At 37.4% G+C, this 16,313-nt stretch overlaps 1 protein-coding gene across 1 annotated transcript in view; it reads left to right on the top strand.

The window, feature by feature from the left end:
• The window catches only part of ITGA1 (integrin subunit alpha 1), a 52,768-nt gene that overhangs the window by 22,546 nt on the left and 13,909 nt on the right, over positions 1 to 16,313 (top strand). The window contains exons 10-20 of the mRNA XM_086629288.1: positions 4,993 to 5,066; positions 6,877 to 7,021; positions 8,193 to 8,335; positions 9,659 to 9,802; positions 11,211 to 11,465; positions 11,899 to 12,029; positions 13,441 to 13,604; positions 13,794 to 13,930; positions 14,885 to 14,995; positions 15,552 to 15,637; positions 15,841 to 15,976. Of these exons, the coding sequence (XP_086485414.1) occupies positions 4,993 to 5,066; positions 6,877 to 7,021; positions 8,193 to 8,335; positions 9,659 to 9,802; positions 11,211 to 11,465; positions 11,899 to 12,029; positions 13,441 to 13,604; positions 13,794 to 13,930; positions 14,885 to 14,995; positions 15,552 to 15,637; positions 15,841 to 15,976 (1,526 nt within the window). The remainder of the gene's footprint in view (positions 1 to 4,992; positions 5,067 to 6,876; positions 7,022 to 8,192; positions 8,336 to 9,658; positions 9,803 to 11,210; positions 11,466 to 11,898; positions 12,030 to 13,440; positions 13,605 to 13,793; positions 13,931 to 14,884; positions 14,996 to 15,551; positions 15,638 to 15,840; positions 15,977 to 16,313) is intronic.

A 16,313-nucleotide genomic window follows, 5' to 3' on the forward strand; every position in this document is an offset into this window, starting at 1 on the left:
TTTCCTTTGGAAACTCAGATTTTAGCACAGAAAAGCCATTCTCTCATCATGTCTGCTTACATTCTCTGTCCAAATTAGGCAACACTGACCAAATCTCTGTTTGTTTCAAGCACACTACTGGTTAACAGAAGACTGAGTTTATTAGTTATAAATTATACCAGACAACTCTAAAGGGATTTGTGTCATATAAAGAAAACATCCATCTATTTGAACTTATTTTTTTCAACATCTCAACTTTACTAGTAGCTGAAATAATGTAGTTTACAGCTGGAACAAAAGATAACATTGAGATGAATGTCAAGAAATAGTACAAATATGAGAGAGTATTTCAAAATTTTTTAAATTGGAGATATATTTCACAGAGGGTTTTTTTTTTAGTGTACCATTTAGCTTAATCAAATATTACTATTTTCAGCTGCTTATTACTAATTTTTTTTTTTCCAGTTTATATGTTCTTATCTTTTTACTTTCTGGAAGATTTTATTTCCTCAATTTTGAAACAAAGTAATTTGAGGAGATTTAATCTCTCTAAAGCCCAAAGTTTAGCCTACATAAGCTCATTGAGTACTTCAAAGTTCATTGAATAGAGGGCTCTTTTGTTAAGTCCCTGTTTACTGTGAAGAATATACTTTTAGTGACAAAATAGTTCAAACAGAAATTGAAAATTTAGTCTTCAATTTGTGCTTTGTACTGCTAGAAAAGTGAGAAAAATCAATGTCTTTCATTAATAGAATAAAATCTGTTAGTTACACCTTTTAAATATAATTGATATAGAATGAAATAATCAATGGCTAGTCATGACAAAAAGGATGTTAAGACCTAACGTGACTGAGTTTCTGGACATTGGTGTACTCGAATTCTAAGTTGTGTGCCAACACTCAACCATCTGTAAAAACAGATTCCACTGGAAGAGATGGTCTCCCTTTGTCACACTCCGCCGCGTCCCTTTTAGCAACTAGTAGCCATTAGATAGTGCCTGTCTGTCATGTGAAACCCCAGCCTCCAAATGGTGGAGTAAATCATGCTGGCTTGAACTCCCTGCTGGTGGAGAATGCTTTATATCATGAGTTTCCATTGACTTTAGTAATTCATTCCTCTAATCATAAGAAAAAATTACAAACTATGTTAATATTAAACAAGTGCTGTGGCTAAATAACATATCTCAAAAAAATGTAGTTATGTTGACAGTGGTGAAACTAACTGATTAAACTGTATAAATGTTATCTTTTTATATGATAGTCAGCTCTTGGGATGGCTAATCCTTGTCATCATGTCCTTCAGTAATTTTGGTACTTCAAGCATATTGTACCTCTTTAAGTATCAACAAGTTCTGCAGTACTCCTTGGATTCAGCTTTAATTTTCTGTAAAAATTCAGTAACAAATATGTACTTCTTGGGTATTACTACTTTTATTTAACATAAACGTATTATAAACTGTTAGGATACTTGTGCCTTGATATATTTTCAATTTTGATTTTATATAGACTTGAAAGTATTACAAAAAATACAGATTTGAAACAAAAAATGTGGAAAATTATTTTCATACACACCATAAGAGATGAGCTAAGTAATTTCATCACTTCCAAAAGGTTTCTTCATTTCCAGATTTTCAGTAGGAACTCAGTGATATGCTAAGACTTTGACACTGTCCCTCATGACATCCTTGTCTCTAAATTGGAGAGACCTGGATATGATAGATGGACAACTTGATGGATAAGGAATTGGCTGGATGGTCGCACTCAAAGAATTGTGGTCAATTGTTCAATGTCCAAGTGGAGGACAGTGACGAGTGGTGTTCCTCAGGGGTCAGTACTGGGGCCGGTGCTGTTTGACATCTTTGTCAGCGATATGGACGGTGGGATCGAGTGCACCCTCAGCAAGTTTGCTGACGACACCAAGCTGTGTGGTGTTGTGGACACACTGGAGGGAAGGGATGCCATCCAGAGGGACCTTGACAGGCTGGAGAGGTGGGCCTGTGAGAACCTCATGAAGTTCAACAAGGCCAAGTGCAAGGTCCTGCACATGGGTCAGGGCAATCCCAAGCACAAGTACAGGCTGAGAGGAGAATGGATTGAGAGCAGCACAGAGGAGAAAGACCAGAGGGTGTTGGTTGATGACAAACTCAACATGAGCCGGCAATGTGCGCTGGCAGCCCAGAAAGCCAACCGCATCCTGGGCTGCATTCAAAGTGTGGCCATCAGGTCAAGGGAGGTGATTCTGTCCTTGTACTCTGCTCTCGTGAGACCCCACCTGGAATACTGCACCTCTGGAGTCCCCAATACAAGAAGGACATGGAGCTGTTGGAGCGGGTCCAGAGGAGGGCCATGAAGATGATCCGAGGGGTGGGGCACCTCTCCTCTGAAGACAGGCTGAGAGAGCTGTAGTTGTTCAACCTGGAGAAGAAAAGTCTCCGGTACGATCTTACCGCAGTCTTCCAGTACCTGAAGGGGACCTACAAGAAAGCTGGGGAGGGACTTTTTACAGTGAGTTGTAGCGATAGGACAAGAGACAATGGCTTTAAACTGAAAGAGAGTAGATTTAGATTAGATATTAGGAAGAAATTCTTCACTGTGAGGGTGGTGAGGTACTGGAACAGGTTGCCCAGAGAAGTTGTGGATGCCCCATTCCTGGAAGTGTTCAAGGCCAGGCGGAATGAGGCTTTGGGCAGCCTGGTGTAGTGGAGGGTTTCCCTGCCCATGGCAGGGGAGGTCAGGACTAGACGATCTTTAATGAACTATATGATCCTTCTAAGCCAAACCATCTAAGCCAAAACCTTCTAAGCCAAACTAGATGAACTAGATCATCTTTCTAAGCCAAACCATTCTACAACTCTATGGTTCTATAATATGAGACAAGAAATGTCGCTTCCTCCACCTGTAAAAGTCCCAGAAATCACATAATCTGAATGCAAGGGAATAGAAACTGAAAATGGGATTTTAGCTTTTTGTCAAAAAATAGCAAGGTCGACTTGCTCCAATGAGTTGGTAAGGCCGGAGCTAGAAGATGCTGACTAAATCAGTTTCTGTTGATTCTTCAGGCATGGTTTCCTGTCCCCTCCAAAAGTATTTCAGGAGCTATTCTAGATTTGCAATTGTGTCCATGGATGCATTATTCTGGCAGGGGAGGAAGCAGATTAATTCTGACCCATCCAGCTTTCTGGCAACAACCCATTTTATTGGACGTGTGCAATGTGCAAAAGATGAATTAGCTCCATACATGGTAGCTGAATTAAATTCTGTACATAATGTGGAAGTCACAGGAACCTTGATTCTTGAAATTCTGTATCTGAAACTGTTTGAATTCTCAATCTAAGTAGCCTCTTGAGAGTATAGTAATACACTTGGCTTTTTTTCTTGGCTTTCTTGTTTTCTTTTTGGTTTTGGCCTTTAAAAAAATGCAAAAGAAAATTGAAAGAGAGTAGAAGAATCAAATCCAACAAAAACCTGTACTTGACAGCCAGTGGATTTTTAACACATAATCTTTTTCATATGCCTCTATGTCTCATGGCATGGACTTCTGGTTTTAATAGCAATTTTATGTTTTATCCAACCCGTAGGCAGGCACAAATGTTTTTTCACAAAATATCCTTTGTAGGATGCTTGGCAGTTTGAAACTCAATGGAAAGTTAGACTGGGGTCCGTTATCTAAGCAGCATTCAGAGCTGCACACACCAACAGTACCAGCATTGTCCTCTGCCTCAGACTGTGAGAGTCCTAGCTTTCTCAGCTTGTTAAGGAGCATCCTTTACTGCATGAATATATTGTTTATCAGCAGATATGCAACTTAAGAGTTTTATAGTTCAAAAGGAGTTTTTCAGACTTAGCAAAGCAGCTACATCTTTTGAAACATGATGGCCTGTGTTTGTGTGTCAAACATTTTGTGTTTGAGATCATGTCTCCTTGGTATGACTGGCTACAAATCCCCAAAATTAGCAAAGAGATCATGTCCCACGGAGCAACCTCTGTGGTTTAGTTGCTGAGTATCAAAAGTTCAGTATTATCTAATAGTCCAGATGCCTAAAATTCATGCAGCTATGGCTTGCTATGCCTCAGTTTCTATCACACAATTAGAGGTTTGCCTCAGCACCCAGCTGGTAGCAAATAGTGAACTCTTCCTGGACAAGCATCAGAGCAGATTTCATACTTCCCCTCTACGGCCCGTTACCATTTCTTACTCTCAAGGACAAATCAGTGTGTGGAATATAGCTACCTTACTTGTGGTGCTTAAGGTGGCAAAATAGTCCTGGAGTATTGCTTTTAAGTAAAGGAAGAGGCAGACCTTTCTCTTCCCTGATCATATTTCAAGTGTACCTGGGAGCAAAGCAGCCTATCAGAGTTTAATAACTAGCATAGGACTACCTGACAAGATACTGAAACAAGTACTAAATCACCTGATATCTTTTTTTTTTTTCAAAGTCAGTTAAGAGAAACAGGAAGATTTTCCTTTAACTTGCTGGGCAGGATTATAGTTCCCAAGCCCTTCCCTGAGGCTTATGACTCTTGAACAGCGGAGATTTTCCTATATTGTTTTTTACAAAGGTTCATACAAACATCAAGTGGTTTTCATTTAAAGTTCTACCAGCTGGCTACAAATTTTCAGTTGCTTGAATACAAGGCCAGAGTTACATGGCTGGTGTTTTATTGTTCGCTTAGCTCAAGTGGAAAATGGCTTAACCATATTAATCAAACATTCCAAACATATTTACCATCAGCCTGAGGTCAAATCTGCTCAGTTTTAGCCCAGAAATGTTTCTTGGACAAGTTCTGAGACATGATCTTAAAATGGAAACTCTCGTACTTAATGGTAGCATTTATCACAGATCTTAATTTCTGTATTTATTATAAAAAATCTATGGCAAGCTATATTCACTGAATATTATAGTTAATTATGCTATCCTTTACTATCATATGAGCATTTTCATTACACTATTCAGACACTTTTTCCAGGTTTAAACTAATTTATTTTTGAAACTTATTTTTTTCTGTTTAATAGCAACAACAGACCAGCAGGCAGCCTCATTTGAAATGGAAATGTCTCAAGCTGGTTTTAGTGCTCATTATTCTCAGGTAAACAAACTGTTTGAAAATAGATAGGTTTTTTGCAAAGTAGATTTTTGGTGGTGATGGCATGAATTTAGAATGAGCATTTCAGAATTCTTTGTACAGCCTGTTTGCTATTGGAAGTTTTGGAGTTTCCCATAATCCAGGTGGGGTTTTTTTTGTAAAAATGTGTTTAAGGAATGATTATAAACAATGAAAGCTTAAAAGAATAATTACCTTATTCACAAGAGCTCTAAATTTAATGCTCCCATAGCACTTTCTATCAGGAAAATGGTCTATAATATTTTAAGAAAGACAGGGAAAGACTTTCTACCAGTAGTCACAGGAAAAGGGATAACAGTTTTAAACTGAAAGACAGTAGATTTAGTTTGGATATAAGGAAGAAATTTTTTCAGCGAGGATGATGAGGCACTGGAAGAGGTTGTCCTGAGAAATTCTGGATGCCTCATTCCTGGAGGTGTTCAAGGCCAGGTTGGATGAGGCTTTGAGCACCTGATCTACTGCCAGGTGTCCCTGCCTATCGCAGGGGTGTTGGACTAGATGATCTTTAAAGGTCTCTTCCAACTCAAACCATTCTATGATTCCATGAACCAGAAAATTTTTCTCTCTAAATATTAATGTATAAATTGATATTGCATTGTGTTGGTGAAACCGAGACAGAAGATACATTAAAACGATATTTCTGTCATGGGTATGATCTGCATTATTAGTAACATGATATATTCTTAGTTCTGTCAACACATTGAATACCTTCTCAAGGGGTAGATATTTATTAATCTGGGATGCAAAAATTCCTCAGATTTGTATTAGCAGAAAATCACTCCCTACATATTTTATTTATTCTTGAAAAATCAAAATGTATCGGTTGTGATGATCTGCTCAGAGTATAAAAATGAAATTAAAATTTCACATGTGAGCAAAAGAACTGGGAAGAGTTAAGCTTTAAAGATACAAAAATGTAGTGGCAGTGGAAAAAAACACAATGGGAAAGTAACTGAACAGAGCAAACACCAAGCAATCCAAGACAAACGACATACGTAGGAAAACTTTCTTCAACATGACTTTGCATAGAGCTCACCATATCACTGGTAAAAAAGATAAAAAAAGACCTTTGATACAATTTAACATAACTACTTTATTGCAGAAGTGCTCTGTGTTCATTTTTACTCTCTGTACTGCATCACACATGATGCTTCAGATGATGTATCGTCTTAGAATCAAGTATTATCCTGATAGGGGGCACAAGGATTATTTATAAGATTATCTGCTTGGTAGAGCATGTTCTCGAAGTCCACAAACAACTCGCCTCCTATAATCAGAACCTCACTTCAGGAGTGAGTCTTCAGTCCTTGGTGCAGTGACACATGCAGGATTGTCTGTCTTATCTAGAAGGCTACCTTCATGCCTCTAGGCAGTAAAGGTCAGCAAACTATTTCTCATTGACTAAAAGCTCTTGCACACTATATAAGACTCACAGATTCAACAGAGAATGGGTCAAGTTTCTGAAAGTTTGTCTGGGAAATACATTTGTGTATTGTATTCTCCAAATCCCTTTTACCTTTCTATTTGGCCTGAAATGGTGAGCTGAAGTTGTAGTACCTGTGTTTCATCTGCTACTTTTCCTGAATGGCCCTTTTTCTTTATTTTTTATTGTTTATGTTGGGGTTATTTGTAACAAAAAGTGGGAGATTATAATAGGAAAAGCAGGGCTAAATATGTAAGTATACAGGAAGCATCCAAATGTGAGCATCATGATCAATGGATGTCTAAAGATGGTTCACACAGAGAACAGGCTTTTTGTTTTTCTTTGCATAAGGATTGGATCATGCTTGGAGCAGTTGGAGCATATGACTGGAATGGCACAGTGCTCATGGTGAAGGACAGTGGTGTTTCAATGCCAACTAATGGCACTTTTCGTGACAGGCTTTCAGAAAAAAATGAACCCCTTGCAGCCTATCTAGGTAAGACAAATAGCCCATCTTATAACACTTTTCAACAAGTGCTACAAGACATTTCTCAAATCTAATTCACAAAGAGTATCTTACAGAATATTTTCTTATATTCTAGGAGCCTGGAAAAATTTTTATTGTACGGACATGTCTACTGTATGATTTTCTTATTCTTTTAAGAAAAAATTACTACTTCTACAATAAAAAAATTAGTCCAACCACTTACAGGCCTAAATATATCTAGACTTTCCCCAATAGAGATACAGAATCTGTTCAGAGAAGATTTCACAGATTCCTCTAGTATTCTTATAAGGTTTTTCTGTGCCTTGATAGTTAAAACATTTTATACAGTATTCAGTCTTTGCTTAAAATTAAACTGATTTCTGTCACTCAATGGACAAGATCAATAGTTTACCACTATCTTTTTTATAATAATGTTTTTCTTATTGGCAAGCTATTGTTTTCCTCTCAGCTTTTTCTACCAAAAAGCATCAGTGGTTTTGCTCTCTCCTCTTGGTCTTGCTTTCTACACCTCATGGTTCTGTTTGCTCTGTCATCTCATTTAAGCCACATTCTCACTGATGAAGAGTCAACATTAGAATAATTTCATTTTTTCCCTAGGTACACTGTTTGTCTTCTTTGCAGAATGCCATTAGCTGTATTTTTTATATCTCAAATTTTGTAAAATAATTTTAAATATAAATCCTATCCTCCATAATAGTTGCAATCTTGCCACAGTTATGATTCATCTGCAAATTTGTTAATTCTTCCTTCATCCAAGATTTTAAATTGTTGTTAGTATTAAACAGAGCTTGGTTCAAAATGCTCTCAGAATCACATTTGGAAGATTCCATTAGTTTGACAGTTAGCTGGTAACAACTGTTCTTTGAAAGTATCTTTTCAACCAGCTATTCACGAGTTATTTCATCAGTACCGTCATATTCTTACACTGTGTGAGAATGGCAAAGTGAACATGACTCACCAGCCTGTGAACAGGTTTAATGACCTTGAAGCTGTAGGCAAACACTCTTCCAGCCCTTTTAATTAACTCTGTTGTTATTCTCTAGCATAAGTAGGGATAAACATCTAGTTGTAGACTAAGCCTTAAAAAGGCTTTGAATCCGAGCAAGTTATTTCTGATGCATCGTGTGTATTGCATCTTGACTTCTTTTCTGTTTCCTAGGATATACTGTGAATTCAGCATTGACACCTGGAGGTGTACTGTACATAGCAGGACAGCCGCGATACAATCACACTGGTCAAGTTATCATTTATAAAATGGAAGGAAGAGAGGTACAAGTACTTCAGAGGTTAAATGGAGAACAAGTAAGTATGCATTCATGATTAACATATGAGAGGAATATGGCATGAGAAATAGCAATAGTGATTTCAAATGAGAACTCTACATCAGAAGAGCAAATAAAACAGAGTTGTAAGAAAGATCAGAAGGAGAGGTTAAGTAGATGCTCTGGTGTAGTGAGTAATGGAAAGCGAACTCTACAGTGGTCAGAGACCCTTGGAAATTTTCTCTTTGAGGGTTAAACCTTCATCAGTGTCAAAGTGGTTGTAGCCATTTCTGTACTTGCAGTTTTCTATGTCTGCTGAGTGGAAGGAGTATGTCACTGGCAGGAAACGGATGGAACAAGCAGGGCTCTGTGCGAGAGCATCAGCTGGGATAGCATGAAATATTGAATAGCTGCTTGTTAAATATTGAGTAGCAGCTGACAGAGCTGTTCCTGCAGGGGAAAAAAAAACAACAAACCCACAAACAAAACCTCATACTCACATAATTAAAAATGGTAGTATAATATTATGCACGAGGGTTGAAAGACCTGCCTACTTGGGTTTCCCCAGTCTGCAGTACAAGCTTCTTTCAGCAGGATTCAGGTTATCTAATTTTCACCTGTAGCTGATGTCTGCAACTCAGCTAGTCAATCAATCCTTTTAGAGCCCACGAAGGAAAGTAGGTGTTTTTAGGGTTGGAGGGATCTGGCCTACTTTAAGCATCTTTCATGAGATAAGATGCACCTTGCATTAGAAGGGATGCTTCTCATGCTGGCCACAAAGGAAATGCAGGGTGTCTAGCTCAACTGTGAGGCTAATGTCATCAGAAAATTCCCACACCTTGTATCCAGGCTATGAATGTATCTAGCTCTTTGTGTAGATCTTGTTCCTTGCATTTAGTGGCAACTCATGAATTTTGGAGCACTGCATTGTCTCAGAGCTTTTGTTCACCATCTTACCTTTTTCCCCTGGCAAGCCTAAGGCCATTGATTTTGGTCCTTCTATGTACTGTTGGGACTGAAGAGAAAACTAGCTTCCTAAGACACTTCTGTTCAAATGCTGTCTTAAGAGGTCCTACTCTCCTTAGCAAGCGGAAGGTATGATTAGTACCTTTCAAACTCAGGAGAGTTAAAAGTTGAATGAACTATTCTTAAATAAAAAAAAAACTGGCAACAGACTCTAAAACAGAAAACAAGTTTCAGATGCAAACAGACTAAAAGATCTTCTAGGGCAGCAAAGAAAATTTCTACCTAATGGTTAGCATTTGGCATTGCTGTAAGTAACCATAAAACAGGTCTCTGAATAGGAAATGTTGCATGATGTTGCTGACTCTGTCTCTGATTTATACCTTATGTTTTCCTGCAGATTGGGTCATACTTTGGGGGTGTTATTACCACAATTGACATTGATAGGGACTCATTTACAGACCTTCTCCTTGTTGGAGCTCCTATGTATATGGGAATTGAGAAAGAGGAGCAAGGGAAAGTATATGTCTATGGTCTGAACAAGGTAAGGATGATGTTTATTGACCAGGAACAGAACATGCCCTTTACTGTCTTCATATCCTTATTTTAAAGAAATATGATAATTTGAATGGGGGAAGATAACCTATTGAAAACAGAGAAAAATGATTTTGACAATTGAGGGTGTATTACAGATCATTTTTGGAAACTTTCTTCTCAAACTCTTGTCTTACACTTTTTTTCTAATGTAGTATGTTATATACATAAGCACTATACCCTGTAAGCTGCAGTATGGCATAGATGCAAATTTATGGGATTAATTTTCTGTCACATTTTCTTTTTACTTTCACAGATTAGAGAACAGTAGGGCTCATCCATTCTAAAAATGTGTGCTTCAGTATCCTTGTGACTTGCTTACCAACCTAGAGCTAAACCCCATACATCCAACAGCTTTTAAACATGTCACAACTACATTCAGGAATATACCAGCTACACCTCAGCTTCTTAATTTGATAAGTCTCTCCTTCCAATGTCTATGCATACTTTTTCCTCTTTCTTTCTTCTTTTAGTCCAGTACCATTCTGTGTCATTATAACAGTTATCAAAACATGTCCTAGCAATGATGGTCTCCTAAAATACTATTGCAAGAAAAGGGCTTGAAAAGACTGGATCTGTTTGACAAGGAACTCTTCCAGTTTCTACATGCATGTTGCTAACAACAAATGGCTGGTGAATGAGATTGGCAAGAAAACAAGAATTCCATGTCCTCCAGTAATGTGAGGGTTTGAAATTTATTTTTCCTGTGCTTCCTTTTATCCATCTCCAAATAAAGGAGATGCAGTAACTGCTTGCTGCTGGCAATCTCTAACATGAAACTCAAGGGGCCAATCTCTTGGAAAGATTGGTTGCATACCATACTGTGTGTCTGTTTTTGGTCTAGGGTACACACTGGACCAGAAGAATATATATGTTAGGCCATGTAGTATATGTCTACTGAGGACAGAATTCAGACTATGTAAAAGAAATGCTGACTTTTGTTCTGGAAAAACAGTGTTGCCATCTGTGTTTCATTAGAAATTTGGCTTACTTCTCAGATTAAGAGAATGCCTTTAGAAGAACTCTTTACACTGTCTTAAGAATGAAGTGGTTTACTTACAATAACATCCAAATATTGTTATGATACTACACTTTCCTGTGAACCTCTAACTTCAGGAAATATGCAGAAGCATCTAGATGCGGGAAGGGAGGGAGCGAGAATGTCTTTCCCACTCACTGCTCAGAAAGAACTTTTGAATTATAGTTACAGAATCATAGTTTCTACAGTGAATCACTAGGAATAGGATGTAATTGGTTCATTTAATTCATCAGTTTGTCTTCTGGACAGGAGCTCTTGAAAGCCTGCATTGCTAAAACGTTGATAGAAATTCACAAATTCAAAATCTGTTCTTCTGCAGACAAAGTTTGAATACCAGATGAGTCTCGAACCCATAAAGCAAACATGCTGTTCGCCATTGAAACAGGACACCTGCAAAGTTCTTAAGAATGAGCCTTGCGGTGCACGCTTCGGGACTGCGATTGCTGCAGTGAAGGATCTCAACCTTGATGGATATAATGACATTGTAATAGGTTCTCCCTTAGAGGATGATCATCGAGGAGCTGTTTATATTTATCATGGCCGTGGCAACACAATCAGTAAAAAATATTCACAGGTATGAAGTAAAACTTTATAGATTGGCAGCTGCTGTAGGTGTGTGTAGAACAAATCCTGTTTTCCCCTATATTCCCAACATAGAATCAAACTGTGACTTCACCTGTCGTGACGGCTTCTTTTTTAAAATGCTCTGTACTTTTAAACTCAGATTGATTTAACTGAATTTGACTTTAATAATGTTAGAAACTATGTTTACATGTTTCTATTAGAAACCTTCTGAAATGTTCTGTACAGCCAGAAAAGTAGAAAATTTGCAGTTCTTAAAATGTATAGTGTGCTCATCACCATGGTAACAGCTTTAGGAGTATTGTAATGAAAATCTAACATATTTAAAGAGTATAAAAGCCATCTAACTGCCAGCAAATGCGTCTTGAATGTTCTTAAAAAATCCTTCAATCTGCACTGCATAAACCTCTTAATGCTTTTCACAGCGTATTGCATCAGGTGGAGATGGAGAAAAAGTGAAATTTTTTGGCCAGTCTGTGCATGGAGAAATGGACTTAAACGATGACGGGCTGATAGATGTCACCATTGGAGGCCTTGGTGGGGCTGCCCTCTTCTGGTACGGATACTCACAGCAGCTGTCAGGCCAGAAAATCAACCTTTGTCAGGGGATACCACTGTAATTTGCATGCACTACTGTTAGGACTGTTGGGAGAATACAGGTTTCAACTCATGCTTTGATACTGGCTGTGAATCTGCGTATTTTCCCATCTCTCTCTGAAGGAACGAGTATAAAACTTGATAGATAACAGCAATAAATACAGGAATATTTTAGAAACCTTGTTAGCTTAGTGTGAAGACTTTGCCCTCCTAGACCATATTCAAGATAGAAACTGATTCCACTTGTGGCACTAGGTAAAAGAAAAAAAATCCTAAGCGTTCTCTTTTTCCCACTATATTGCATATTATCTTATTAGCAATATCAAGGACAGGTTCAAATGTAAAGGAGTCACTCAGAAATTTCATTTGACTTCCTGATAAGAAAACTCTGCTTTGAATCCCTACAGAAAATCTTGGAAAAATTTAACTAAATTTTCTGGTTAACAGTAAATTCATTTTCTTTACAAAAGAGCATGAGTCGGATGGCATAGTGAGCAATACATTTCTTAAGACAGAAGAGAAAAATACCAGTAAGAGAAATAAACAAGTTAACATGTAATCCCTCATTTCTAAAGAACAACTAAAACTATTTCTTTATCTGGGAAGGTGATTGCTAAGCCAGCTCCTTGCTTTCCTAGTCCAACTGTTCCACTTAACTCACCTGCTAGGTGATCAAGTTTGCCAGTCTTGCTGCCATCCTCAAGCTGCCAGCTTGTCCTCACCTTCATCTAGTAGTCTGTCTTTCTCAAAGCTCCATGTGTGAATGCAATGAGATGCCCCTTCACTGCATTGTTTAGATGACAAATCTGAAGAAAGCTGTTTTGCCAACTAAATTTTCTGCTGGTTTAGTACACCAGCAAACTCCATCTCAAGGCCAAAAGGGAACTGAGCCAGAGCAAAGGGAGAGGCAGGAATGCACTGCAGAGACAGAGGCAAAGGAGAGTTAAAGTGATGCAAATTGGTAGTGAATCTCAGTCTGTTTATCTACCCACAGTGTAAGAGATGGCAACCCTGCAGCTCATATATAATTATACATTCATCTGTTGGTACCTTTGAGGGTGGGTCTGGGCCTTCAATCTCTTCTAAAATGGGACTGGCTCTATAGAGTTGCTTAAATGCTTTTGGAAATATTCCCTTTCATCTGGTATCTGTTCTGAAACAGGTACAGCACTGTAGAGAAACCCTGTGACCATTTCTCTGTAATTTGTTGATGACTGGTACTATGTATAGAGTGTATAATTACTTCTCTAGACCACCACCTATGTATATTTTAATGTTGAATGTTGCACATTTTTTAAGTTCATTCTTAAGTTAAAAAAAGTTGCTGCTATTATTTTCAAGGCACTTTCTCTCTTTGCGTTTTTGTTAAGGTCTCGTGATGTGGCTGAAGTAAATGTTTCCATGCAATTTACACCCAGAAGCATCAATATCCAACAACAAAATTGTCAGATAAACAAAAGAAAAACAATCTGCATAAATGCCACAATTTGTTTTAAGAGCAGACTAAAGTCGAAGGAAGATACATTTGAATCCAGTAAGTAGATAAGCACTAAGCTATGGAATCTTGATGCTATAAAACTGCTATGCTCACATTCATTTAATTCTCCAAAACCAGAATGCATCTCTTCTAAATTTGCTATTCAAAGTGCATTAAGATACGGCGGGGAAAAAGAATGTGTAGATGCAAATTCGTTCATAATATTGATCTCAACTGCCTTTGCAGGTCTGCAATATTGGATTACTCTTGACTCACAAAGACAAATATCTCGAAGCTTGTTCACAGAAACCCATGAGAGGAAAATGCAAAAAAATGTAACTGTTGAAGGGTCAGAATGTATTAAACATAACTTCTACATGTTGGCAAGTAAATCATTTAAAGTATTTCTCTTGTGTTGATGTTGTAATAACCCAAATATATTCTATTGATTTTAAATTGGGCAACAAAATCTGCATCCAGAATTGATCTTAAGAAGTATACATAAAATTTGTTTGCTACTTAGGATATATTGATTTGTATATGTATATAGATATAAACTATTTACTTACACGTACAGTCTATTTACCTCTGTCTCTTTGTTTGTGTCTGTCTTAAGAAAGAGCATAACACACTTAGTGTAATCAAGTGCTAGCATGGTTAGTAGTTTGGATGAATTCAAAACTCAGCAGGAGCATGTGAGCTGGAGGTCTAGTTTGCGTATTGGTGCAATTCATCCACTCAAATGCAGTAGAAGAACTCGCAAATTAGGTTTTTGGAATACTTATTTACTGCAAAACAGAAATGTTATTAGCAACTGTGACTATGAAATTGCCCAGACTGTAACTAATGTGCAGAGTGGATCGAGGTGTATTAGAATGTTTAGTGACTTCACAGTTGTATCATAATTCAAAACGAATGATAAACGCCCAGAATTTGCTTGAATATGCAATAATTCTCTTAAAAGCAGGCTTCAGTTTGACTTCACACAAGGTGATTGCTGCTGCTCTTCTTACTGATCCTTTAAGCACAACAAAAAGAGGGAAGTCTGTAGTTGACTGTTCTGAGACATTCTTAAATGAAACTGTATTGGATATGCTCAGGCTGTGTGACATTTTTATGATGAGATGAGATACACAAAAACATTTGTAGATATAAAAAGGATGTCTTGCACATTAAATCCTATATCATCAATTGCAAGCATTCAAATGCTTCTCCAGCAAGGATGGTGACAGTGTGACTAAAAAATAGTTTACCTCAGCATTGTTTGGCGTTTTTAACCTCCTTAGATATTAAAATCAATGTCTGTAACAGCGATTTTTTTTTTCTTTATGTTCTAGGATAAGCCTGACTTTCAGGACTCTGTAAAGGTTTTGCTGGAGTTCAATTTTTCTGATCCAGAGAGTGGGCCTGTTCTTGATAGCAACCTGCCAAATTCAATATCTGAATATGTAAGTCAGCAAGAATCTTTATTGATAACCGAGGTATTTAAGGTAAAATTCATAGCCCACACAAGAGCTGAAAGTATTGTCTACAAATTGGCTAAAGAGGGAGGGTCGCTGAGCCTGTCCAGGAGTTGCCTTTAAATGAATTTTCAGGAGTGAAAAGCTTGATTCAACGTGCTTGGGAACTAGCCTGGGGTTTTAAAGCTGTCCAGAGTTAACTGAAGATAGAAGAGAGTACAATCAATTTTATTGTCGTTTTTTACACAGAAGAGCAGAGGGATGTTAGTCATATACTTTGACGGTACTTTGCATCATTCATACCTCTACCATTGCCTCTTTTTCTAATCTAGATGAATCGCTTAGAAGGGAATGAGTAGAAAGCTTATGTTTCACCTGTGCATTTTACTGGATATTGGCATGTTTAACTGATTAATATTAGGGAAGACTTCTTTGATTGTCAAACAGAAGACCTTATATAAAATTAGATAGTGAATTAAAATGCAAGTATTTAATTTTAATAATAAATATAATAAAATTGAGAATAAAAATACTATTGTTGCAGATTCCTTTCACAAAAGATTGTGGAGCCAAAAATAAATGCATTTCAGATCTTGTTCTGAATGTAAAAGCAAGCATAGCTGGAGACAGGTAACTACACTGGGATTATTGTATCACTTGATATCTGTACAAAATTTCTATGTAAATTATAAATTCTGTAGTCTAATAAGTTAATACTGTGGCATAATTTCCAAATCAGAAACAATATAGTCCGGACACTGAAAGAAGTTCCTCTTTATGTTAAAAACAGATTCAAAAGTTAAGATGTCCAACATTCTTACTTTATTTTACAGCTCTTCTCCATTCGTTGTAAAGTCACGCAATGACAAGTTCACCATCCAGCTCTCTGTAAAGAACAAAAAAGATAGTGCCTATAATACTAGAGTTTTGGTTCAGTATTCTCCAAATATTATTTTTGCTGGTATTGAGGTAAGAATTTTTTCATATTCTCACATTTATCACAATCTGTATTGTTAGGGAGATCTGAGAAAACCTTTTCATCAAGCCTGAATTTCACTGATCTGACATCATCCCAGCTGATGGGAAGAGATTCCCTGGGAGTGCTGTCCTCGCTTATCCCTCTAAAAGACTGTATTTATGTTAACCTGAGAGGACTCTTGCCTAAGCCTTCCTAAGTACATACGCAAGTTTCACAATGACACTTAGATAGTAAGTGCCTGCATCTTAGATGAACGTCAACACCACAAATCATCCATACATCTGTAGAGCCAGAAATGCCTCATTATTCACCAGTACAGCTTCTGAG

Source organism: Tauraco erythrolophus, chromosome Z (genome assembly GCF_009769465.1).
Source record: "Tauraco erythrolophus isolate bTauEry1 chromosome Z, bTauEry1.pri, whole genome shotgun sequence".
NCBI classification, from domain to species: domain Eukaryota; kingdom Metazoa; phylum Chordata; class Aves; order Musophagiformes; family Musophagidae; genus Tauraco; species Tauraco erythrolophus.